The sequence below is a fragment of the Salvia miltiorrhiza genome, chromosome 2, assembly GCF_028751815.1.
Source record: "Salvia miltiorrhiza cultivar Shanhuang (shh) chromosome 2, IMPLAD_Smil_shh, whole genome shotgun sequence".
NCBI classification, from domain to species: Eukaryota; Viridiplantae; Streptophyta; class Magnoliopsida; order Lamiales; family Lamiaceae; genus Salvia; species Salvia miltiorrhiza.
This window is the reverse complement of record NC_080388.1, coordinates 12,659,927-12,686,906: the sequence shown is the minus strand read 5'-3', so window position 1 is coordinate 12,686,906 and position 26,980 is coordinate 12,659,927. Positions and strand designations below refer to the sequence as shown.

The 26,980-nt window shown below is 36.2% G+C and overlaps 5 protein-coding genes and 1 long non-coding RNA gene across 7 annotated transcripts; 3 read left to right on the top strand and 3 right to left on the bottom strand.

Moving 5' to 3' along the window:
• Nucleotides 1-2,035: 2,035 nt before the first annotated feature.
• Nucleotides 2,036-3,088, top strand: LOC131011249 (uncharacterized). The gene is made up of 2 exons (XR_009096807.1): nucleotides 2,036-2,498; nucleotides 2,901-3,088. It is a non-coding gene; the product is annotated as an uncharacterized LOC131011249 (long non-coding RNA).
• A 3,816-nt stretch (nucleotides 3,089-6,904) lies between these two features.
• LOC131008010 (uncharacterized) lies at nucleotides 6,905-8,383 on the top strand. The gene is made up of 3 exons (XM_057934914.1): nucleotides 6,905-7,905; nucleotides 8,004-8,082; nucleotides 8,165-8,383. The coding sequence occupies exons 1-3, from the start codon at nucleotides 6,905-6,907 to the stop codon at nucleotides 8,381-8,383; spliced, it is 1,299 nt and encodes a 432-aa protein (XP_057790897.1).
• A 96-nt stretch (nucleotides 8,384-8,479) lies between these two features.
• On the bottom strand, nucleotides 8,480-9,997 carry LOC131008008 (uncharacterized). The gene is made up of 4 exons (XM_057934913.1): nucleotides 9,473-9,997; nucleotides 9,294-9,401; nucleotides 9,016-9,219; nucleotides 8,480-8,935 (listed from the first exon to the last, which is right to left on the bottom strand). The coding sequence occupies exons 1-4, from the start codon at nucleotides 9,635-9,637 to the stop codon at nucleotides 8,480-8,482; spliced, it is 933 nt and encodes a 310-aa protein (XP_057790896.1). The 5' UTR covers nucleotides 9,638-9,997.
• Nucleotides 9,998-10,222: 225 nt separating this feature from the next.
• Nucleotides 10,223-12,807, bottom strand: LOC131008007 (uncharacterized). Its single transcript, XM_057934912.1, has 3 exons — nucleotides 12,675-12,807; nucleotides 10,811-11,647; nucleotides 10,223-10,729 (listed from the first exon to the last, which is right to left on the bottom strand). Exons 1-3 carry the CDS (start codon nucleotides 12,690-12,692, stop codon nucleotides 10,223-10,225), a joined length of 1,362 nt encoding a protein of 453 aa, XP_057790895.1. The 5' UTR covers nucleotides 12,693-12,807.
• Nucleotides 12,808-15,708: 2,901 nt separating this feature from the next.
• LOC131011248 (pentatricopeptide repeat-containing protein At4g38150) lies at nucleotides 15,709-17,547 on the top strand. 2 transcript variants are annotated; one of them, XM_057939035.1, is made up of 3 exons: nucleotides 15,725-16,004; nucleotides 16,227-17,162; nucleotides 17,405-17,547. In XM_057939035.1, exon 2 carries the CDS (start codon nucleotides 16,275-16,277, stop codon nucleotides 17,133-17,135), a length of 861 nt encoding a protein of 286 aa, XP_057795018.1. In that variant the 5' UTR covers nucleotides 15,725-16,004; nucleotides 16,227-16,274; the 3' UTR covers nucleotides 17,136-17,162; nucleotides 17,405-17,547. The 2 variants fall into 2 exon arrangements, with proteins under 2 accessions (XP_057795019.1, XP_057795018.1); XM_057939036.1 differs by lacking the exon at nucleotides 17,405-17,547 and having other exon boundaries at nucleotides 15,709-16,004; nucleotides 16,227-17,393.
• Nucleotides 17,548-17,670: 123 nt separating this feature from the next.
• LOC131008006 (pre-mRNA polyadenylation factor FIP1-like) lies at nucleotides 17,671-18,370 on the bottom strand. Its single transcript, XM_057934911.1, has 3 exons — nucleotides 18,066-18,370; nucleotides 17,840-17,957; nucleotides 17,671-17,745 (listed from the first exon to the last, which is right to left on the bottom strand). The coding sequence occupies exons 1-3, from the start codon at nucleotides 18,368-18,370 to the stop codon at nucleotides 17,671-17,673; spliced, it is 498 nt and encodes a 165-aa protein (XP_057790894.1).
• Nucleotides 18,371-26,980: the final 8,610 nt, after the last annotated feature.

Genomic DNA, 26,980 nt, shown 5'->3' with positions numbered 1-26,980 from the left:
AAATCCTCATTTGTTTTTCTATTCTCATATCCTTGTATGTTAATAAGAAGAATTTGACATATGCATATCATATGTTGAGAAGGAAGAAGTTCGTGTTCTCTTGAGGCAGATTTGCTTTTTATCTTTTTATTTTTTTTTTCGGGTAAATTTCTTGAACAGTGTTTGCCATATTGATAAGGATAATTTGATTATTTTTTAATAGACATTTTTTTTTATTATAACAATCTATAGACTTACAAAATCTATGAAAATAGAGAGATAAATAAATCTAACAGAATTTGCTAAACTCTACATAGAATTAAGATAATCCATGGAATAAGCAGAATCCACGGATTATAAAAAGTCTGTCAAAATCTTTTAAATTCTTAATTGAACACACCCCCTTAATTATGACAAATGAACTTGATATTGAAGATAGTTTTTATTGTGAGGAACATTAGTGGCCCACATTTTCGGCCACGTTTTTAGCCATGTTTTCGTAGTAGATTTTATTTCCTTCTAATTAGAGTTCTACTTTGATTAGAATTCGTACTTTGATTAGAGTTATGTTGTATTTAGAATTCCTACCTTTAGTAGGATTAGGGTTTATTTTTCTTCCTATACATAGGCCTTGTTTTGCAAGAATTTTGAGGCATTATTCATTAATACAATTGTGAGTTTATATTTTCTCTTTAGATTTTTCGAATTTCTTTCAGTTTTGCCAAAAAATTCTTATCGACTTATCAAACGGATTTCCATTTTCGTTTGTGGCGTCGTTCATCCGTCTCGTGTTGTTGAGACGAGTTGCTCTTTGGGTCGTAGGGGTTAATTCTTGTCTAAGGAACTTGGAAGATCGAGTTCAAAGGTTCTGGATTCCATCCATTTTATCCTTTTTCTTGTTTCCGCGTGTGAGTAATATATGAAGTCCAGTTAGATTGTCGACTTGTGGCTATGTTCGTATCAATTGGCTATGGAGGCAAATTCATTTCTTTCTGTGCCAGGTTTTTCATCTTTGTTTCGTTTCCAATGTTATATATACTCCATATTTTCTATACATATCATTCTGAGTCTGCCGAATTAGGCATTACGACAATTTCTACGTCTTTATTCTATTTGGTGATCTATATACTTAACTCTACATCCAGAATTTATTTTGATATTTTCATTTAGTTTCTTTTCGTTCTAAAACATCAACATCCTCTAGGGTCGAAAAAAAAATGAAATTTTTTGGCCTAAGATTTCTCTGGCCACTTTTCTTTTCTGTCAAATATTTGGTTCGTTGTCATAGTACTAATTAAGATCCCTAAGTCATCATATATATCATCCCGAGTCAAGTTTTGTGTTGCATTTTTTTTCTGAAACATCTAGTCCTATTCTATCCAGTTTGATTTGTTGGTATTGAATTACATGGTAGATTGGGAGGATTTGAACTTCTGAAGGGAGATATTGAGTTATTCATCTTGAGTGATACACAAGTGCTGAGTGATTTACCTTGAGTGATACACGAGAGTATGTGAGGTGGTGAGGTTCTTTATATTATTATCTCTTTGTTCGTAACATTGTTGTTCTTTGAAAAAAGAAGTAAGAAAGAAAACGAAAAAAATTGGTTCCTTACGGTCAATGTTTGACGAATCAAGTCACCCGAAAGGCAGTTATGTTGCACTACAAACAAAGTACATTATGGAGGCTCTGAAATCCGAGTTGGGAAAACTGGAGATGAAAGTGGTACATCAACGCATCGATGGACTTGCGGAATCACATAAGGAGAAATCTCATCGAGATACTAATGAAAATCCACGAGGTGGAGGAAGATGAGGGCGAGGAGGAAGAGGAGGCCGAAGCGAGAACCCTCGACGATATGATCGTTATGAGTCAGAGGGTCGTGACTTTATACCAGATGAGTTCTCGAATTTTGATGAAAGGAGGCCAAGGTGAGAGAATCAAGAAGATATGTAACACCCCGATAACTTAGATTTATTTTATAAGTTTAATTAATGGTATTTTCTTGTATAGCTTATTATTATTATTATTATTAATGATTCATATTAGAATTAGAACTCCTTTTATCATCTTTATTCTTTATCTTAGTAGGAGATATACATAGAAAATAATTTTTTTATATTTATCAAAAGCTCTTTAGAAACTATTATAAATATGGGATCTATTTTCAAACCCTAAAAGAGACGGTCACACTAATTAATTAGGGTTTTAGAGAGCAGAGAGGGCCAGAAACGTGTGGAGTCAGATTTTCGCAGGAAATCAAGTTCTGGCAGTTTCGGGAGAACGGCCATAACTTTCTCCAAAGAACTCCGATTCAAGCGAAACAGGCGGCCACGGAAAGCTCTCTCGAAGACGAAGAAGTCGTATTTCTGGGTAAAATACGATTTGAGGACGTCTGAGGCTTCAAACGAAGGCTTGAAGCTGACTGGTCTGTTCAGCTGCGATTTTGACGAATTCTTCTGGTGCGGCGCTATTAAGACCTTCATTCCGGATTTTAGTTAATTGCCTTCGACTTTAAGGTGAGGGATTATATGCTTGTGGTTATATTCATGTATGTTTTTATATGCTCTTAGTTCATGTTTGATTATACTTGCTCAGCCATGTAGAAATACATGTTCAGAATATCAGCCATGTTGAAATACATGTTCAGCCATGTAGAAATACATGTTCAGAATATCAGCCATGTTGAAATACATGTTCAGCCATGTAGAAATACATGTTCAGAAAATCAGCCATGTAGAAATACATGTTCAGAAATTTAGTCATGTTGAAATACATGTTCAGGGGCTTTCAGTTCGCCCATCAGATTATCAGTATATGTGTATGATAATGTGAATTATTTGCATGTTTAAGCGTATGTGAATATTTGCATGGTTTCTGACTGGGTATATTTTCAATATGCTCACCCCTTATCTTTTCAGTTTTGCAGTTCTGGAGTCGAGGTGGCCATGGAAGTCGAGAATGACTAGAGATTTAGTATTTCCATAGAAATTTAAGTTGAAACATGTTACTTTTTAGTTTATCATTTTATTTCATGTTACTACTTTAGTTTTGACAAGTTGATTTTAAATTGGTTTAAACTTTTATAATTCAAGAAATTTTATTTTTATCTATTAGTTTTCAAAGATTTTATATTGAAAAGTTTATGAAAATTGGGGTGTTACATAGTGGTATCAGAGCGGGTCTACGTTCCTGTAGACTCGTGCTTTAAAAAAAAAATTGTTTTGCTTTTAAAAATGTTTAAGTATGCTTAAAGGGTTAAATAAGCCTAGTCATTCGAAACTCATGTGCTGCATCGACTCCAAGGTATGTGTTTTAATTGTTTAAGTATATGGCCGTTATGATGTTTTACATGACTTTTTTTTATGATGCCTTTATGTTCTAGTACTATTATGTTTAGCTTCGTTAGATATAGTTGAAATTGTGAAATTGTTAGATGGCACGGACACGTCAAATTCCCACTAGAGCTCAAGTTACCCTACAAGCACGAATGGAGAAATTGCGCGAAGAATATGAAAGATTAAGTGAACGTTGTGAATTCTTGCGTGTACAATGCGAGAGATACGAAAGGATTAGGAGGCTGCAATCGGTGTACGACTTCTATACATGGAGTAGCGACTACGGGTTCGTGGAACACGTGTGAAGGATGAAGTTACCTCACCATAGAACTAGATTATATGGCTCAAGAATCGTGACTAGAATTTCGAGGACGAAATTATTTTAAGTGGGGTAGGTTGTAACACCCCGATAACTTAGATTTATTTTATAAGTTTAATTAATGGTATTTTCTTGTATAGCTTATTATTATTATTATTATTATTATTATTATTATTATTATTATTATTATTATTATTATTATTATTATTATTATTATTATTATTATTAATGATTCCTATTAGAATTAGAACTCCTTTTATCATCTTTATTCTTTATCTTAGTAGGAGATATACATAGAAAATAATTTTTTTATATTTATCAAAAGCTCTTTAGAAACTAGTATAAATATGGGATCTATTTTCAAACCCTAAAAGAGACGGACACACTAATTAATTAGGGTTTTAGAGAGCAGAGAGGGCCAGAAACGTGTGGAGTCAGATTTTCGCAGGAAATCAAGTTCTGGCAGTTTCGGGAGAACGGCCATAACTTCCTCCACAGAACTCCGATTCAAGCAAAACAGGCGGCCACGGAAAGCTCTCTCGAAGACGAAGAAGTCGTATTTTCTGGGCAAAATACGATTTGAGGACGTCTGAGGCTTCAAACGAAGGCTTGAAGCTGACTGGTCTGTTCAGCTGCGATTTTGACGAATTCTTCTGGTGCGGCGCTATTAAGACCTTCATTCCGGATTTTAGTTAGAGGCGAAATTTAAAGTGCCCTTTCTCTTATGAATAATTTGAAAAATGTCCACCCTTATCATGCAAAGCACTACATGCCCTAAATAAGTGAAGAACCGAAAATGCCCTTTGAATGTGATGGATGTGCATTGTTTTCCGCAAAAGTTCTTACACATCTATGACAAAAGTAGTTAAAGTGTAAGAAAAACATCAATTCATCAATTTAAAGATTGAAATCGGTCAAATAAGTGTTGGAACATGTGAAAGACTGACAGAAAAATTAATATTTATTTATTTTTGAATTAAAATCGAAGGTTTTACAAGTAAATCGTAGGCTAATTAATCAATGGAAAATAAATATTAAAAATTAACACAATCGATATTAGCACTCAAAACACATATTGGAAAAAAAAAGAGCGTCCGACCGGAAAAACAAAGTGTCCGACCGGACATAAGGTTTCATCGGTCGGACGCATATATGTTTCGGTTGGATAGATGTTTTTTTGGTTCCGATGTGTGTTTTGAGTGCTAATATGGATTGTGTTAATTTTTTGTATTTATATTCCATCGATTAATTAGCCTTCAATTAAGGGACATAATTTTTTTTAAAAAAAATTGATGATAAACGACAAATATGATGTGAAATAGCCTTGTCAGTAAAGTATTCATGTCAAACACTCTAATTTCATTGAAATTCACGTGAAATGAAGGAATCTTTGTTTATATATGAGTGAATTCTCTCATCCTCTCATCCGAGCACTCAAAGTGAAAAAACACTCAAACTCATTAGAAATTCTAATATTTTCCAAGTGGTGAAGCTATTATTTGTGAATTCTCTCATCCGAACGTTTAGAGGTATGTCATTTTACGTTTGAAATGTAATTTAAGTTGGTTATTGTTTATTTTCAATGTTTTGTTTGATCCTATATGCTTATGTGAATTATTAGCATATTATAGCATACTATGATTTAAAGCCACGTTTGAAGGAAATACATGTGAATTAGAGCACATTCTATCATGTTTTAAAGTATTAATTAGTAATTATTAGTTGCATTTTAGTTCTATACATATATATTGCTACATAACTCATGTTAATATGCTCGAAAATCATGTATCCGCCCGGACAAGTGTCCTTGAAAATGTGTCCGGCCGTGTGTAAATATGTATCATGTAATACACGGCCGGACACATTTCCTCGGAAACTTCCCCGGGCGGATAGATGTTTTTCGAGTGTATTAACATGTTATATGTTGTATTTTAACATTTTATTCCCTTTACATCATATATTTATTTATTTATTATTTTTTCTGTAGATGAATGAATATGGGAGATACTTTGTGGTTAATTATGGAGGTGCCTTCAATGGTTATGAGTACATCGGCGGCTCTTCTAAGAATTTGCAAATTTTCGGAGACACAATGGCCAGTACAGTGTACATGATAAATCACGTGATGTTGGAGAATTCATTGAGCACTAATTACAGCTTGTATTATTTGACGAAGAGATTAAATGGGTGGGTATACAGTAAAAATATTCTTGCCGATGACAATGATTTGCTTCAGTTGCTGGCGTCCCAGCCACATTTTCCTGAGATTTATGTTGTCGAAGACGATTACAGTGGAGGAGTGTATGTTCCTTCGTTCGATCTCCCTCAATCTTCCGGGTATGGAGGTGAATCCAGTGCAACATTCGAATGTGGGGACGGATTGGAAGCAATCCAAAGATATGCTTATTTAGACCTATTAGCCGGAGATTCACCGGCGCAACAAAGTGTTGAACCGTCGGTCACTTGGGGTAATGATCAGTCAACGGGTTGGCCTTCATGGGATGAGCCAAATCCGTACCAGTACGATCGCCCAACAACTAATCGTTGTTGGGGTCCAGCTGATGATCAATATACGTACGAGCCTCAGTTTGTGGAGGATGCTGGTAATGTAGATGAAGATTATGTTCCATCGTCTGAAGCCGAGACTGATACAAGCGCCTCTGAAGACTTGTCGGAGCCAGAGAACGTGAGAAGGGCGGGGATTGAATATGCAGGTTGGCAGAATTTGCAGATCGACGAGGATGATGACGAACAGGTTCCTGGAGCAGATGAACTAACTAATTGGTTAGTTCCGGTGATACCGTTGGACGCCGCAGCAGCGCTTGTGGATATTGAAGATTATCAGCTGCTGCCTCGGGAGTTGTCAAAGAATATGTATTTCAATAGCAAAGATGATCTGATCGTTGCAATCGGTCTGTGGAACATGAAGCAGGGCAAGGAATTTTCTGTCAGCAAATCAGACAGCAGACGAGTCTACTTCAAATGCAAGCATTCAGATACGTGCCCCTTCAAGCTCCATGCATCGTCACAAGATGGAGCCATTTGGGGAGTGTATAAGTTCACCAATGAGCACTCATGCGACGGTGAGCTAGGGCGCGTAGCGCGAATAAAGGCCCCCGCAAAAGTCGTCGCAGCATATTTAGCACAGAAAATACACGACGATTGCGAGATCTTGAAGCCGAAGGCCATCCAGCTGGAGCTGCGACGTGAGTTTGGCGTACAGATTAAGTACGATGTTGCATTGCGAGCCCGTAATTGAGCCACTGAGATGGTTTATGGTCGACATGATCAGTCCTTCGAGATGCTGCCCAAGTACTTATACATGTTGAGACAATCCAATCCCGGTTCGATGGTGGAGTGGGAAGTTGACGATGATGGCCGATTCAAACACTTATTTGTTGCTCTTGCAGCTTCGGCTACCCCTTTCATGTTCAGCTTATGGCCAGTGATTGTCGTCGACGGCACACACTTGAAGGGCAAGAATAAGGGTATTTTGTTTGTTGCAGTGACGAAGGACGGCAACGAGAGTTTGTTCCCACTCGCGTATGGTGTTGGCCCGAAAGAAAACGATGAATCGTGGACTTATTTCATGTCACACATTCGACGTGTTTATGGCCAAGCCGATCCACTTTTGATTATCTCTGATCAGCATATCTCCATTGCCAATGCTATCAGGAATGAGTTACCAAATGCAACCCACGGCCTATGCTACTACCATTTGCAAAATAACCTGAAGCATTACGGTAAGGCAGTGGTCGAGGTGTATCGACAAGCTGCATTTGCGTACGAGAAGTCCGACTTCAATAGGGCTATGAACGCCCTGAAGTTTATGAAGAGAGCCACGTACGATAAACTAATGGGGATTGGCCCGGAGAAGTGGGCTCGTTCGACGTGTCCTATGCCTGTGCGACGCTACAGTTTTATGACATCAAATGCTGCTGAAGCTTTTAATTCCAGATTGTTGTGGGCAAGAAGACTTCCTATCTGCTCGATGTTAGAGGCAATCAGAATTGTTATTGAGAAATGGTTCAGTGAGCGACTAAGGGCTGCACAACAAATCGAGCAAGGATTGACTGCTAAGGCCGGTAAAAGGGTAGCTATTGAAGTCCAAAAAAGTCGTCGATACACTGCACAAAGGTTGAGTGGCATGAAGTATAAGGTGCAAACTGCTGACAGAAGCTTCAAGGTGGATCTGGAGAAGAAAAAATGTGAATGTCGAGTATTCCAGCTAGACCAACTGCCATGTTCTCATTCAATCGCTGCAATAAGGTACGATCATGAAATGATTACTGTCGAGTTCATTGAAATATAAATATGTTCTAATGTTCGTTATATTGATTACTATCGGAGTTTGTTTGTTTTTATAGTGAGGCCGGTGATACGATCGCGGAGTATGTAGACTCGTACTACACGAATGACTTTCTTATCGATACTTACTCTCGCGAAGTTAATAATCTCCCGCCGAGACGCCAGTGGTTGGTTCCCGAGCACATCGCTGAGCAGGTTGTATTACATCTGATTGTAAAAGGTCAAGCGGGGCGCCCAAAAGAAGGTAGACATCGAGGTGGTGGTGAAGGCAGCAGCACACAAGCAGATGAGTCTTCTAGTATCAGGCGTCGTAAACCAAAGAAGTGCAGCATCTGCCATGAAGAAGGCCACAGCAAGAGAACGTGCGCTGGCAGGGCGACTGAGCCCAGGGAGTAGTGGGATGTATTTGTGTGCTGTAACAGTTAATGATATTGATTGAATTATCTTATTATTCGATAAGCTGGAATGATTTACTGGAAATAAATCTCGTTGAATAACCAAATAGAAGCACACATTAATGTAACAATATAAAACACTATGCAAAACCAAGTCTAGTGGTACGGGCCCTCGAAGTTTCACACAACGAAAATATAGATCTAGCAATCTTGCTCCTATATGCCGCCACGTTGTGGTTACCCCACTCAATGGATGGAGAGCCAGATATCAGTCGTTCTGCATACATGCAGACGAAAGGCCCGCAGCTGACAGAGTCCTGCTGGTGAAACTGAACCTCCGCTGGAGCAAACTCCGACGTCATAAGTGGGTACTTGGCCTTTGCCACTGTCGAATCAATGGATGTGTCGTCTATCCACCTCGACAACTGAAGGACAACTGACAACAATCTCAGTAAAGGTAGTAGTTCACCAACTCGAGCATCATGTTGTCGAGGTGATAGCTTGTGGAATACTGGGTCATAGACCTCGCAAACCAATTCTCCTAACCGAATCCGACATAGGATAAAATGGTGGCCAATTATGACTGGTACGAGAACCTATGAAAAACCACAATAAATTGATAAGAAACAACGATAAAGCACAAATGACAAGTAACAATAATTGTTTAACTGATAACCTGTGTGGCATCCATCCATCCTATATGACCAGGAGGAAGTTCATGGCCCCTAACGGCTTTTCCACGTACTTGGCAGAGCCAGTCTATCTCAGGCTCCCAACCATCAGCTATTGCTCCATGCGTCAATATATGATACTCCTCTGGAGTAAACTCACTTCCTGCCCACTTCTCCAATAGAGCGTCCCACTCTTTCTTGAGGTATATCTACATATCAAATAAGTAATTAATAATTTATATCCACACCAATGAAAACATATAAATAATGAAAGTTTACTTACAAACCAATCCGTGTCTACTATGATTGTGTTATTCATATCTACGTCATCCAGTAAATCCAGGGAATCTCGAAGTCTATTTCTCAAGGTCAAGAAATACAAGTCAATATCCTGCAACAAAGTTAAAATCAATAAGTTAGTAGAAAGTAATTTAACAATGTTAAAATCAATAGATTATTTACCCCAGTTGTGAATTCCTGGCTGACATTATCCACCCGCGCGAAGTCGTCGTACTCCCGCAAACCACTACTTGCCTTGACATAAATCTCACCACCCCTACCCTCTCGACACCTAGCCATCCACTTCTCATAATGGTCACTGCAGTATTGTGTCACTGGACGTGGCATTCGGCTATTAACCTAAGGCGATCTCTGAAAGTTAGACGGACGCCTCACCCTCTGACTGCGACGCGGGGGCTCTGCTGGTGGCTGCTCTGCCGGCGGCTGCTCTGGCTGCTGCAGCAGCAGTACCTGTGGCTGCTCTGCCTGTGGCTCAGGCTCCTCCGTCTGAGCCTGCCCTGCCGAACTGGACTGTCCCCACTCATGTGGTGCAATAGAAGTGAGCGGTTCAGCAAAGAATATCGGGGTCTCTGTGCTATACTGCGGCTTCAGGAATGGGGAAGACCAATGAGGGTAGACCTGGGTCGACCAGTCAAAAGTCTGCTCTGCCGGTATGTAGTCGCCCTGAACAGACTGATTCATGGCCCGCCACTGCTCGTTGTAATCCGAGGTCTCTGCTGGGCGGGAATGGGCATAATTTGAAGGGCGTGATGGGTAGACCTGGGTCTCTGGATGGCGTGGTTCCTCATCGCGGGGGTCGTCGTCGCAGGGACGCGAAACGCTTGGCCCTGAAGCGTCGGGCCCTGAAGCACTGGGTGGAGGAGACCGTCGCTCTGGAGGAGCCCGTGGCTGGTAATCATCAGGGGACCGTCGCTAGTCATCATCATCAGGGGAGTCGGGCACTCGGAAATGTTTGCTCTTCTTGCACCTATCCTTTTTACCCTTGCCCTTCAGTTTATCCACGAATTTGCCGAAGGCCTTCTTAATCTCCTGACGGATCGTCTTCTTCACCCACTTACGGTCCACCTCACCCTCGCTGGGACTGGATACAGTCCGAGATCCGCTCGACGATGAAGAAGTAAGCGGCGCTGGGCGCTTGCCCGGATCTACTGAATGACGAGCCGGCTCGTAGGGTCGAGCATCCCTCACAGGGCCCCGAACACTGTGACTGCGAGTCATACGAGGTTGTCTAGGTACATCCTCCTCGTCCCCGAGCTCCTCCACAACACGGGCTCCTGTCTGCTGTGGAAATTGGACACCCCGAGCTAATGGGTTGTCGGGGGGCCTGAAGCTCACCGAGAGTTCGCCCGGTGTCAGCGCTGATATGAAGTAGTGACTCGACAGATCGTCACCATCGGGCTCCAGGGGCAGGACACCACCCTAGAAAGCAACAAAGATAATATATTGGAACATAAGTAAAATCAGTAACGGTGAAACACTAAATCTTAAATAACTGATTACCTGTCCCTCGAATAGATCGCGCAGACCGTGAAGCCGGGGCTTACCCCTGAAAGTCCATCTCAAACACTGAGGGTGCGCTGTCGGATCACCGCTAGATGCTGCGACCATGTGTCCGAAGCCCAGGACGCGCTCCAATGCCCAGACATATAAAGCCCACGAAGGACCGTAGAAGTGATACTTCTCGCTGGTTCCTATCTCATGCGTATAATGGCATAACATCTTATACGAATACGCGCCCCAGGGGAATCTATCAAATGTAGCCAGATCATCCACCAAAACCCAAAGCCACGGCTGTACCCGCGTATCCAACCCAAGAACAAGGGTGTGAGCCACACACACGAGGACAGCACGAAGGTACAGGCTCCCATCCTCATCATCCACTCGACGATCCAAATCGCACACGCGTTTGATGAGCGACTGTATGGTCATGCTTCGCGTACCGCAGAATCGTCGGTATGCCTCCACGCGACTGCAGTCGTGCTGTAATGTCGCATCGAACCTCGATCCCCCGAAATTGAGCCCAGTCACTAATGCGTTGTCCGCAGGGGAAAATCTGACTCGTGCTCCGCACAGAAAGAAGCACATCTCATCGTCTTCTGACACAATCTGCCTCGATACAATCTGGTGTAATGCTTTATTGCTCTTCGGGCCGGGCCTCCAATCAGTGAAATGCCCAAAACATGATGCTCTAAATCTTCCCAATAAATCTGAATTGCACTGTTCGCCGACCACATTTAAAGTTTCAACCAGCTCCGGAAAATGTGAATCCCTATAGTAGGTGCTGATAGCAACCTCCGTCTGGTTTATAGTGTCGCGACGAAGATATGGGACATTCGCCTATTCATTTACAAAATGAAAACATATTAAATTCAGTAAAATATTAAAAAATAATACAAATAGGCGTAATTAAAAAAGAGGCGAAATTAATTAATACCAAGCAATTTAATTAAATAATATTAAATTTCAGTAATTCAGTAAAATAGTAAAATTCGAGTAAAATAGTAAAATTCAGTAAAATATTAAAACATTTCCTCTGAGTAATATTAAAATATTAAAATTAAGTAAAATTCAGTAATATTAAACTGCAATTAAATTCAGTAAAATTCAGCAATTTAATATTAAATTCAGTAAAATTTGAGTAATTCAGCAATTTAATATTAAATTCAGTAAAAATTCAGTAAAAAATATTAAACTGCAATTAATACCAAGCAATTTAATTAAATTCAGTAATATATTAAAAAACTGCAATTTAATTAATACCAAGCAATAACAGTTTCAATAATTAATAATTAAACAATTATAATTAAATTAAATTCAGTAAAATAGTAATAATTAACGTAAACATACAGATAGATTTAGTAAAGTATTTTATGCCTAAAAAGAAACTATCCGGCCGGTGAAGTGTCCGGTAAAATGTATCCGGCCGGGTACATTTCAGATTGAAACTGTTCCGGCCGGACGCATTATTCCGGGCATAGTGCCGGCCGGATAGTTGCTCTATAGGCATAAAATACTTTATTTTATTAAATTACACAAAAACCACACAAACAATGCAATGTAATACCCAGCAAAACTCGCAATAATAATTCAATAATGATTACTTAAACAAATATAATTAAATTAAATTCAGTAAATTTCTAATGATTAATATAAACATACAACTAATTAAAATGGAATAATTTATGCTAAAACACGCTCGGTCCGGCTGGTGAAGTGGCCGGATAAATCGATCCGGCCGTATGTTTCATTTAAATAATGTTTTCGGCCGGATCGATTTATCCGGCCACTTCACCGGCCGGACCGATCGTGTTTTAGCATACATTATTCCATTCTATTCAATTTCATGAAAATTTAAAATAAATACCTGTGAAGAAGATGCCATGGATGAGTCCGAGGGTGCTTCAATCTTTTGAACTCTCTCTCTCGGTGGGTAAAAGTGAAGAAGCTCTCGGTGGGTAAAAGTGAAGAAGCCGATAGAGGTGTGTGGTGAAGTAAAAAGTGTTAAAAAACCCTAGTATTTTAAAGTAAGTGAACGGACCGATACAATCGGCTTTATGTCTATCAAAAGGGAATCAAATTTTGAAGAAAGATATTTTTTACCTTTATGTATCGGTAACATGCATGATTTTTTTGGGTAACAAGCATGCATTTATTTGGGACGGATATTGAGTATATATATATATATATATGTGTGTGTGTGTGTGTTAATATATATATTTTAGATTTAAAGATATCAATTGATTTACACGATATATATAGTGTTATATAGTACTATATATCAACATTCAAGAATAACACAATATATATAGAGGTATATATATACAAATAATTTCAAAGAATATATGTATTGAAATTAAGATATTAAAGGGAAAAAAAATAAAAAAATTAAGATAGATACGAATGGATATATATTATTAGCGTCTTGATTTTTTTTTTAATGAAATTGAATAAAATAGAATATTTTATGCCTAAATAATATCGATCCGGCCGGTAATTGTCAAGGAAAAGTGTATCCGGCCGGGTCATTTTTAACCTGAAATGTACCCGGTCGGATACATTTCTCTGGCCATTTTACCGGCCGGATCGATGATATATCGACATAAAAGTTTGTATTCTATCTATTTGTATTTTTATATTAATTTTTACTATTTTTCTGAATTTAATTTAATATATTGTTTAAGTGTTAATTAGTGTCCGGTCTATAATATTTTCAATTTAAACATATGAACACTATATATATATACAGTTTAAAAAAATCATTTCGGACACTCAATGTGTAATCATTTCGGTCAACATCACAAATTATTGTACAAAAATGCATGGGAACTTAAAAATGTGTAAGATTGTGTAAGAAGACCGAAATGATTACTTAAGATGTTGACCCACTTAAGGGTTAATTAGTAATTTAGGGCATGGATAGCTTTGCATGATAAGGGTGGGCATTTTTCAAAATATGAATAAGGAATGGGGCACTTTTGCCTATTAACTCTTTTAGTTAATTGCCTTCGACTTTAAGGTGAGGGATTATATGCTTGTTGTTATATTCATGTATGTTTGAATATGCTTTTAGTTCATGTTTGATTATACTTGCTCAGCCATGTAGAAATACATGTTCAGAATATCATGTTCAAGTACATGATCAGAAACGCAGAATATCATGTTCAAGTACATGATCAGAACGCAGAATATCATGTTCAAGTACATGATCAGAAACGCAGAATATCATGTTCAAGTACATGATCAGAACGCAGAATATCATGTTCAAATACATGATCAGAAATTCAGAATATCATGTTCAAGTACATGATCATAAATTCAGAAACACTCAGAATTAAGTATATGTATATGACAATGTGAATTATTTGCATGTTTAAGCGTATGTGAATATGTGCATGTTTTCTCACTGAGTATATTTTCAATATGCTCACCCCTTATCTTTTCAGTTTTGCAGTTTCAGAGTCGAAGTAGTCATGGAAGTGGAGAATGATTAGGGATAAGGATTTTTACATTGAACATTTTAGTAGAATTTGTTAAGTTTTAGTTTATCGTTTTTTTTTATGATACTACTTTAGTTTTGGCAAATTGATTTTTAAATTAGTTTAAATTTTTCCTTATAAATCAAGAAATTATTATTTTACTATCCTTCGTTCTCTAAATTTTTAAATAGTAAAGTTTATGAAAATTGGGGTGTTACAAGATAGCAATTTGGGAAACATCAAGATGAACATTCCTTCGTTACAAGGGAAAAATGATGTTGAGCTGTATCTTGAGTGGGAAAGAAAAATTGAGCTGATGTTTGATTGCCATAACTATTCCGAGCTAAAAAAAGGTGAAGTTGGCTGCAATTGAGTTCTTTGATTATTCATTTGTTTGGTGGGATCAACTAGTGAATAGCAGAAGGATGAATCGAGAACAGCTTATCCACACTTGGGATGAGATGAAGACAATTATGATGAAGCGATTTGTGTCTAATTATTACTATAGAGAGCTGTACAACAAACTCCAAAATTTGAGGCAAGGACTAAAAAAATAAAATATAACAAATAATCAATTGCCAAATTAAATTTGGTAGGAGTGGCGAACTAAATAGCGAGTATACTCGATACCACCCGATACCCAAAAATAATATTGATTGAGTCGGGATCAAGTATTATTTTTATAGGGATATCAATTCTATTCAATTTTTATTTTATTATTTTTTGTAGTTAATTTATTAATTAAATAATTAAATTGCAAAATTTAAAAAATAAAAATATAAAATTTAAAATTAGAAAATTCAAAATGAAAACAAAATGACCCGATATCCTGTCAAAAGTTTTGTAATGTTATCAAATATCGATTATAATCAAACGACTAATTTAATTTAAACCATAAATTACAATTAGTTTAAATATTAATTTAATTTAATAAAAAATTATATAAAAAAATGTGTACTTTTTTGTATCAAAATTCAATTTTAAACATAAAGTGTATTAAATAATTTGGACTTCGTTTTATTTTTATAGGTAAATTATTTTTAATGAAATAAATAATTAAATTACAATTTAAATTAGTAGAAAACATAAATTAGAAAGATGTGGTCTCTTGTGCACCCGGGTGCACCGTGCACTCGAGTGCAAATGACACTAATATTTACACTAAATGACACTAACACTAACACTAACATTATTTTGTTTTACAAATGACACTATTATGTTATATAAATAATATTATCGCGAAATGACACTAACATTATATGTAAATGACACTAACACTAAATAACACTATCATGTTATCGAAATGACACTGTACCTAGATGACACTATTATGTTATATAAATAATATTATCTAGAAATGATACTAATATTATATGTAAATGACACTAACACTAAATAACACTATCATGTTATCGAAATGACACTGTACACCTAGGTGGGTGAGAATTTGTGAACTAGAAATTAGAAATAGGTTTCACTCTCTCACACTACCGTCTATCTGCTCTCTCTCTGTCTCACTTCGCTCTCCCGTTTTCACTCTCTCTCCGGTCGCCCGTGGCCACGGCCTTGTCGCCTCGGACCTCTCCGTCCAAGCGCCAAGCAGGCAGCACTGCAGCAGTGCGCCGCCCCAGCCCTCGTCCCGCCTCCTTCGGCCTCGTGCCTCCATCCGGTGACTCCGCAGCAGAAGCAACTTGCAACGCCCAAATTCCCAACGAAAGGTAAGGAGGCAGGCTATTTGGGTGTTTTGTAAGTTTGATCTTTTTTTGTTCGTCTTACCAAAGAATCCACCGTTAAGTAAAAATACTTGAAATATTTTGTAGATCTATGAAAATAATCGGACATTAGACGTATAAATTATGATTTTTGGACATTAGAATATAAGGCATTTGTTGGCAACCCAAAAGAGTAATTAAATAGCTCCACAACTGAAATGTATACAGGTGAGGGGGAAGCTGGAGTTTGATTAGGTGGTGCAGATTGGATTTTGAATGTCGACGGCGCTCAGAACTATACTGCGTTCCACTGGAGCTCGTCTCCTACGGAACACTGCCGCCGCACCCGCACGCTCTTTCTCCGATCAACCTCGTGAACCCATTCCCGACCGCCCACTCAGAAATCAATCCCGATCTTCATCTCGCCCCCGGCAGACCTTTGGGGCAGAAACTGATGCTGATTTTCTTGAAAGATTCAAGCTTGGGCTGGATAGCGACAGCAGTAAAGAAAACCCTAACAAGAGGGAGAGGGAGCCAGTCGCAGTCGATAAAGATAGTGATAGCGTGGATGCGAATGAGATATTCAAGAAGATGAAGGAGACGGGGTTGATCCCCAACGCCGTGGCTATGCTTGATGGTTTGTGTAAAGACGGGCTGGTGCAAGATGCAATGAAGCTTTTCGGGTTAATGCGCGAGAAGGGTGCCATTCCGGAGGTGGTGGTGTACACTGCTGTGGTGGAGGGCTTCTGCAAGGCGCACAAGTTGGACGATGCAGTGAGGATTTTCAAGAAAATGGAGAGCAATGGAGTCGTTCCTAATGCCTTCAGTTACCAGGTTTTGATTAGGGGGCTGTCTCTGTGCGGTGAGAAGAGATTGGAGGAAGCCCATGAGTTTACCATTGCCATGTTAGAGGCTGGCCATTCGCCGAATTTGGCTACTTTCACGGGATTGATTGATGGGTATTGCAGGGAGAAAGGTTTGGAAGAGGCTCAGCGTGTGATTGGGGAAATGAGGCACAAGGGGTTCTTTGTGGAGGAGAAAGCAGTTAAGGAGTATTTGGATAAGAAAGGGCCCTTCTTGCCCGTGGTGTGGGAGGCGATCTTGGGGAAGAAGGCCTCCAACAAGTCTCCTTTCTGAGGGTTTAGCAGTCAGCTGTTTTCTTTGGTATGAATATCAATATCTTGAGCTCAATAGAATGTTTTACTGTTTTGTTATCTGTTTAAAGAATATGCATTTCAATTCATTACCAGCTTTTACTCTTCTCAGATGCATCTTGTTTAGTGGAATGATTGAAAAACTATGCATAGATTTAGAATGAAACTCACATGCTCTTCTCAGTTTCTTTGTTTCACATCATTATCATACTTGAATAAATAATGTTGTTTCTGCTGCAAATCTTTTTTCAGTTATTTTGGACGGTGGAATTGCTTTATTGAGAGCTATACTGGTTTAAGATGTCAAAATAATAGGTACTTATAAACTTCCTTACATTGTTTCAACTAGGAAAATGTGTGTGTGTCATCTAAATCCATATGCGTTCAATGCTCTACTATCTCCCCATCCTGAAATAGAGAATTCAAAGAAAACAAATATCTTAATTAAGGTGATGATTATTAGGTTGTTAACTCTAAGCTGTAGAGCATAATAAACAACAGAATGCATGCTTCTTCTCTTAGAATAGAAGTAGCAGAGTAGAGACCTCAATTTGTTGCAGTTGGTCCTGGACTCTGCCATGTATAAGCGCGTGCTAGGGAAAGGAAAATGGTAAACCATAACCATAAGCATTAGATTTATACTTAGATAATAACAGTAACTAAAGAGTTTAAGAGGAAGGCACTTGCCATCTCTTTGCAGTAATCCTTCCATTGTTTCTCGTCCAACCCATAGTTAAAGAAGTCTGTGGCGTCGGCTCCAGGGTTTCTCCACATCTTTTCTTCAAAATCATCAAAGTTTATTGCTCTGATCTCACACATTTAATTTAAGCACAACAAGGAGGGGTCATACATAGGATAGCATAGCATAGCATCAAGTGGAAAATGAATAATGTACTTTGTGGAGAGAAATTACTTGTTGGAGTAAAGCATAACCCCTAATTTGCGAACGAAATCACGTTGGCTAAACTCAGTTTTTGTAGCACATAAGCGTTTAGATTGGGCAGCTGTAGGTTTAGGAGGGATATTGAGCAAAGCTGGTATATCAATGCCATCTGTGGCATGTCTCAGCACTTTATCATAGAATGTATCTGCAACCAGCACCGGAATTATGTCTCTTTGTTTGGATGTCCAGATTTTGGGATTTTGGTTTGAATAAATGGGAGTGGGAGTTTTCCACTTCTCTGCACACAACTCCCCTTCTTCTTCATCTGCTTCCATTTCTACTACTTCAACTATTTCCTTTTTTCTTGGTGGAAGATGGAAACGAGTATATATATATATATATATATATATATATATATATATATATATATATATATATATATATATTCACAAGCACACACATTTTACTTTTTTCAGAAATTAGTACATATCTTCTTTCTCTACAAACTTCTATGCTTGTCCAGTCCTTGCATCGTGTGCTGTCTGTGTTAGTACTCCATAATCAACCCAAAACACAAAAATATCGTGAAAATTAATACTCCCTCCGTCCACGAAAGAACTTCCTATCTTTCCTTTTTGGGACGTCCACAAAAGAACTTCCTACCTATTTTTGGACTATACCCCACCACTTATAATCCTTTTACTTTTCACTTTTCACAACTCCCAATATTAATTATAACACCTTTTCACCACTCTCAATACACTCAACTACCTTTTATCCACTAACAATACACTCAACAATATTTTTTCTTAAAACCCGTGCCACTCCCTCTTAGGAAGTTCTTTCATGGACAGAGGGAGTATAACAATAATGACATTTGAACACCAGGTGTACTGAACACTCGGTAAAAAACTGATTTTTTTAGTAGATAGAGAGTAGGCTGGTTTTAGGAGTTTATTATTTTTACTGTTTTATCCCTTGATTTTTTCTATGTATATATATCCAAAATTAGTCTCTCTCCCTTGATTTTTTCGTCCATTTTCTTTCCTTTTTTTTCGGCTAATTTGTTTCCAATTTTCACAAAATCTTCCGTTTTGTTTCCTTATTTTTCGAAGACTTTGTTTCCTTATTTTTATGTTTTTATTTCAGAAAATTTTATAAATTATATAATTTGAATATATTTTTTTTTCGGTTTTGTTTTTGATTTATTTGTTTTTAAATTTTATTATTGATTTGTTACCAATAATTTAGTGTTTCTTGTTATAATAATTCTAGATTTGTTTCCAGCTATTATTTTTTCTAAATTAATACTCCCTCCGTCCCGGCCAAGACGCTACATTTACTTTACGGCACGGGATTTAAGGAGTCGTAGATTAATGTTTTAAGCGTGTAATAATAAAGTGATAAAGTAGGAGAGAGAAGGTAATAAAGAAATACTTAATTTGTGTTAATTAAGTGTTTAAAATTCCTTATTTTTGTCAAATATAGAAATGTAGCATCTTCGTTGGGATGACCCGAAAAGGAATATGTAGCATCTTGGGCGGGACGGAGGGAGTATTATTTATTTTTTCCCGAAAATTATTACTCCTAAATTTTGTGTTTATTTGTTTTTAATAATTTGTTTCAACTAATTTTGTGTTTCTCCTTAAAATAATACTAGATTTGTTTTCGGATATTATTTTTAAATTTTTTCAAAAATTAGATTAGATTTTTTTATAAGATAAAAATAAATAATAGTATTAAATTATGTTATTATTTCAGATATTTATATTGCTAAAATTTTTTTATTTGTTTCCACTAATTTGTGTATTCCGCTAAAATTAATCTTAAATTTGTTTTCACTAATTTAGAGATTCTAATTCTGCTATAATTAATCTTAGATTTGTTTCCACTAATTTAGATATTCTAATTCTACTATAATTAATCGTAGATTTGCTTCCACTAATTTAGGGATTCTAATTCTTCCAAAACTAATCCTAGATTTGATTACCTAATTTAGAGATTCTCCTAAAAATAATCCTTTCAACATATATTTTATTTTTTGATAATTATTCTGTATTTTTTGAATTGTATGTACAAATATACATTTGTTCAGTTTGGAAACAATATAATGGGGCATCGGTCGAAAAAATAAATAACATATACTTGGATTAAATGTATTATAATAATGCAGTAAACGCGATATAATAATAGGAAATAAATTTTAATTAATTAATATAAATAAATTAGTGAAGGTTGGAAAAAAAATGTGAATACGATGTGATTTTGGTTGGAAAACTATATACATTTTAGACAATGTATTATAATATAGTATTAAATGCGATATAATAATAACAAATAATTATACTCAATGAAATAGAGTTGAATTAAATTAGTGAATTTTGAAAAAAAATAAAATTTAAAACTATATTACATATACTTTATTTTAATATATTATAATAAAGTATTGTAGTCGATATGATGATAACAAATTGAACCACGATCGTGTGAGTAACGAAGTCGAAATAGTTATACTCAATGAAAAAAAATTAATTAATTAGTTGAAATTATATAACAATATACTTGAAGACCATATATTATAATATAATATTAAAGTCGAAATAATTAAACTCAACATTCATCAAATTTAATTATTTAATTGAAATATTATTAAAGTTGGAATAAAAAATAAAGTATAGTCAATCGTATGCAAAGATTTTTATTGGAATCTATATAACATATAGTTGAATACAATGAATTATAATATAGTATTAAACGAGATAAAATAATAAGAAATAATTATAGTAAATGAAATTTAGTTGTATTAATTAATTGAAATAAATTAGTGAATTTGAAAAAATAAAAATAAAAATGAATCATACGGTGGTATTTTGGTCGGAGAACTATATAACAAATATTTGAAGACAATGTATTATAATATAGTATTAAGCACGATATAATAATAATTTTTCGCAATGTAATAACTATATACAATGTAATAAAGTTGAATAATATAATTGAAATAAAGTTTTGAATTTTTTAAAAATAAAGTATACGCAATGAAATAAAGTTTAAAGAATTAGTGATTTTGAAAGAAAAGAAAAAATAGGGAGGTTGCGCGGTAAACTTTATAACATACACTTGAAGACAAAGTAGTATGTTATAGTATTGTAATTGATACAATAACAAGAAAATTGATTACCATAGTGATAGTGTGAATAGAAAAGTCCAAATAGTTAATCTCAAAGAATCATATACTTGAATTATAATTTAGTATGAAACACGATGTAATAATAATGAGTAATTATACTCAATGTAATAAAGTTGAATTAATTAATTGAAATAAATTAGTTAATTTGGAAATTAAAAATTAAATAAAATCAACCATGAATCATAAAAAAATAAGCTTATATATATGTCTTGCTTAATCGTAAAAAAAAAATGAACTACGATTGTGTGAGTAACGAAGTCAAAATAATTAAACTCAATGCAAACAAGTTTAATTGATAGTTGAAATTAATTAGTGAATTTGTAATAAAAAAAGAATGAATCATATGATGGGATTTTGCTCGAAAAAAGTATATATAATGTATACTTTATTAAAAGCGATATAATAATAAGAAAATGAAATACTATAGGGTGAGTAATGAGAAAAAAATAAATAAGATGAATCATATGCAGGGATTTTGATCGTAAACCTATATAGCATATTCTTTATTTGAATATAATATAAGCAAGTATTGTAATCGATGTGGTAATAGCAAAATGAACCACAATTGTCTGAGTAACGAAGTCGAAATTATTATATTCAATGAAATCAAATTTAATTGATTAGTTGAAATTATATAACAATATAACAATATACTTAAAGACCATATATTATAATATAGTATTATAGTCGAAATAATTATACTCAACATTCATCAAGTTTAATTATATAATTGAAATAATAAAAAATTATATTATTAATTAAAACTCAATGAAATAAAGTTGAATTAATTAAATGAAATAATTTAGTGACTTTGAAATAAAAATTAATATTCATGAATCATACGATGGAATTTGGTCGGAGAACTACTATAGTGTGTCTAATGAACTCGTATAATTATACTCAATGTAATCAAGTTGCATAATATAATTGAAATAAATTAGTGTGAATAGCAAAGTAGAAATACAATTACTCAGTGATTCATACGTAGGGAAATATATATTTTTTGAATGTGTTACATTTTTTTGTGGAGAATGAGAATATCTAAATTAGTGAAAACAAATCTATGATTATTTTTAGAAGAATCACCAAATATATTGGCTATATTTAGTATATTTATCAACGGATAATTAGTGGAAACAAATAAAAATAACAAAATTTTAGCAATATAAATATCCGAAATAATAACATAATTTAATATTAGGTAAAAATTTATTTTTATCTTATAAAAAAAATCTAATTTTCAAAAAATTAAAAAATAATATCCGAAAACAAATCTAGTACTTATTTTTTTAAGGAGAAACACAAAATCAGTTGAAACAAATTAATAAAAAACAAATAAACACAAAATTTAGGAGTAATAATTTTCGAAAAATAAATAAATAATATTAATTTAGAAAAAAAAATATTCGGAAACAAATCTAGAATTATTATAACAAGAAACACTAAATTATTGGTAACAAATCAATAATAAAATTTAAAAACAAATAAATCAATAACAAAACTGAAAAAAAAAATATATATATTCGAATTATATAATTTATAAAATTTTATGAAATAAAAACATAAAAATAAGGAAACAAAGTCTTCAAAAATTAAGGAAATAAAATGGAAGATTTTGTGAAAATTAGAAACAAATTAGCTGAAAAAAAAGGAAAGAAAATGGATGAAAAATAAGGAAAGAGAATGGACGAAAAAAATCAAGGGAGAGAGACTAATTTCAGATATATATACATGAAAAAAATCAAGGGATAAAACAGTAAAACCAATAAACCCCTAAAACCGGCTCAGTCTCTACCCACCAAAAAAATCGATTTTTTACCAGGTGTTCAGTACACTTGGTGTCCGGTTATCACTACTCTTAATATAATTTGGTTTGCAATCTACAGATACTATTTTTTTTTTAATAATAACTCGAATCTAATATCTGTAAGGCCTTTTAAAAGAAGAAAATATGTTAGCATTAGAAAATAAAACTAAAAATGTCAAAACATATGTAGAGCAATTCTAAAATATAAATTAAATGAGTTGATATGACTCTTCACATAAAGATGAAAGCACTTTCGAGCCTTCATACAAGGGGAAATATTCTTTTGCAAAAAAAAGAAGTAAAAATGGACATTGACCAGGGGCAAAGCCAGGTTTTTCGCTTGGGGTGGATTGGGTGTATACTATGGTTTTTATACAATTCTAAGAAAATAATGAAAGAACAGGTGAAAACCAAATTCTTTTACGTATTTTTTCAAAATAGGCATTTTAGTAAATTAAAATCATCCCGAATGAGTTTTTATTCATTTCCTTAGCTATAAGCCGTCTATTTTATGTCATATCATCCCCCCCCCCCCCCCCCCGTTTTTTCACTCATTCGCAAATTGGATTAAAAAGATGTTATTCCTGTATTAATGTATGAAATTGCTGCCAGTTCAGACACATATATAAACTTGCAACGGACTGCTTTAGTACATAGCGAGATACAGTAACACAGAAAGTAACAAGCATTGTATCAAAAATGAACACCAAGAATGATAACCCAGTTCAGTGATAAAACACATACATCTGAAAGGCTTACCCCAGAGAAAACTTTCAACTATGTCAAATTAAATTGTTGTAGTTGATAAATTCTATCAACTTGGCTCAAGCCCAAATTAGCATTTCAAGCTGGCCCAATGAGTCAAGCAATCCGGTCCGTCTAGCTTCAGACCAACTTGGATCGACAACGAGGTTGGTCCAATCACTTAAGAAAAACTTGTTTGTCCCGCCCGATAAGTCAGGTTGGATTTGTTTCAAAGACTAACCTTGGACCGATCCAGGTTGACTATTTCACTTCAAGTCCAACTTGTCCAAACAGTCAGGGTTGCATAATTCGCACTCAGCCTGAGCTCGTCAATCTGACACGATCGTAAAAGCCCAATCAGCCAAGTAGATGGCCCATCTAGCCTGACAAGCTACAGATCAACTTGAATCTACAACTAGGCTAAATACATCACGTCTAGCCTGACAAGCTACTGATCAACTTGAATCTACAACCTAGTTGACGAAATTAAAAGATCCAGCCTTCAACCCTAAGAGGTGTCTCGATTCGTCGGAAAACTACCCAAGATACCTGCACAATTGGAGTAAATGCTGGTTGTAACCGACTATTTCAGCAAGTAGATAGAAGCCGAAGCATTCCACAAAGTCCGGGATAAAGAGGTGAAAGGATTCATATGGAAAAAATGTGATATGCCGATATGGGGTACCGAATAAGATAGTTACGGACAACGGCTTCCAATTCATGAACAACAACTTTCAAGATTTCTGTAAGTCTTGGAACATCAAGCTCAGCTTCTCAACGCCTAAATATCCTCAGGTGAACGGCCAAGTTGAATCATCCAACAAGACAATAGTCAATACTTTGAAGAAAAAGCTTGAAAAAGCCAAAGGTTTATGGCCGCCAAACTGCCCTGAGTGCTTTGGTCATACCGAACGACCACTAAAACCTCGATGGGAGAAACTCCATTCTCATTAGCATACGAGATGGAGGCAGTTGTACCCACCGTCAGGACCGAGATCGCCTTAGACGGCCAGAACGAATAAGCAATATCTTGGAGAACCTTACAGTCCGTTGCAGCTCGCTCCAGCCGACGTACGTCTTCCAACTTGGCAAGCTCCAAATTTTTGACAACTCGGCCAAGCTCAACATGCGCCTTCTTGATGGCTGCCATCTCTTCCTGCCAATTCGCTCGTTCAGCTCTCAACTCCATAAGATTCGCCGCCATCACGAAAGTTCTTTCCTTGAGAAAGGCGGCTTTCTACATATTCTACAACAAATACAAAAGTGCAACAAGTTAAGAAACATTTGAATCAATAAACGAATTTATACTTGAAAATACTCGCCAAAAACGCTTGATCGAAGAGTACACTAGAAACGCCTCCATGTCCCATCTCATGAAGGACCACCCTATCACCTGAGAGTAGTAACTGTTCGACCATCCCAATGACAGATCCGAGCTGGGAATGTGCCGATCATTTGGAAATGACAAGTTAATAAAATCATCAACTGATCAGACAGAGTTAGGTCGACTTCGACAAACCTCTTTCGCTTTTTTCGAACTTGAGCAGGAGACATGGTACCGGAATACATGCTGCAGCAGCATCCTCTGTAACCATGGCACCCGAGCTAGAAGCTTTGTTCCTACGGTTACGGATCATCTCCATGACAGCACCCTTTCCAAGCAGTGGTGGAAAATATAGCTTCGACATCCTGTGATCTACATAAAAAAAAATATACTTAAGTTCAACTGAAAATAAGATGGAATAAGGTGGAATTACTGAATAGTGATACCTGCGGGAACACGGCTCCACACAGAGCTAGCTTGTAAGTTCGCCTCGGTCAAAATATTAGATAAAAGACGCTCATCTTCGCTAAATCTTAGAAACCAGTCGATCTTCCAGCACTATCAAAAGATAAGCCAGTAGGCCCCCTCCTTAGACAAATTGCAAATCAATGAAATATATTAACTACAAGTTAGATGACACAGTAAATAATAAAAACAAACATCAACAACAACAAAAAAGACTCAAATTTTAAATCATCCAACATGTTACACTCACTACACACTTCCCACGCCTGTGGAACAATCGAATCATGTGGTTCCCCTAGTGCATTATTGGATATGAAAAATATCTAGAACTCCAATCCTTAACGTTATTCGGAAGAGATAGCACAAGCGGACGATTTGCCTTCAACTAATATTGAACCTTATCGGTTCTATGCATCTCCAAATTGTAAGCCAGCAGAACTTTAGAAAAACTGAAGTGAACTTCCCTCAGCTTGCTAAACACTTGAATGGCCATGAGAATGTGCCATGCATTCGGTACTAATTGACCCGGAGCAATGCGATAGTAAATGCAAGCCTCAAACACTAATCGAGGAAGGGGAAAACGGGCACCCACATGGAGGAAACATTCATACATGATTGTCCATCCAAGATAAAATCAAGCGGGCCTTTCCAAATCAGAAGAAGTAGCCAGATTTGCACAAGGAGAAATATCATAAGTAACACGAAGTTCATCCAGCTTTTCAAATGTGATAACAGATTTCGAGCTCCTATCTCCCAGCTTGTACGCGAGAATACTACCTTCAAGTGGTCCAGAATAATTTTCACCAATTCCGGAATCAAACACAACCATACCACGCCGAACCCGAGACCTGTTCCTTATCACGCCATTCACAGTATCTACATAACTTGTAGTCATCGTCCAACGATTTTGTGTCGAGTAGGTCGGGTAGTGAAAATTCTAAATCGTCAAACGATGACACAAGCTGTGTAGATACTGTGAATGGCGTAATAAGGAACAGGTCTCGGGCCCAGCGTGGTATGGTTGTGTTTGATACCAAAATTGGTGAAAATTATTCTGGACTACTTGAAGGTAGTATTCCCGCATACAAGCTGAGAGATACGAGCCCGAAATCTGTTATCACATTTGAAAAGCTGGATGAACTTCGTGCTACTTATGCTATTCTTCTTGTGCAAATCTGGCTGCTCCTTCTGATTTGGAAAGGCCCGATTGGTTTTGACTCGGATGGACAGTCATGTATGAATGTTTACTCCACATGGGTGCACGCTTTCCTCTTCCTCAATTAGTATTTGAGGCTTGCACTTACTATCGCATTGCTCCGGGTCAGTTAGCCCCAAATGTGTGGCGCATTCTCATGGCCATTCAAGTGTCTAGCAAGCTGAGTGGTGTTTACTTCAGTTTTTCTGAATTTTTGCTG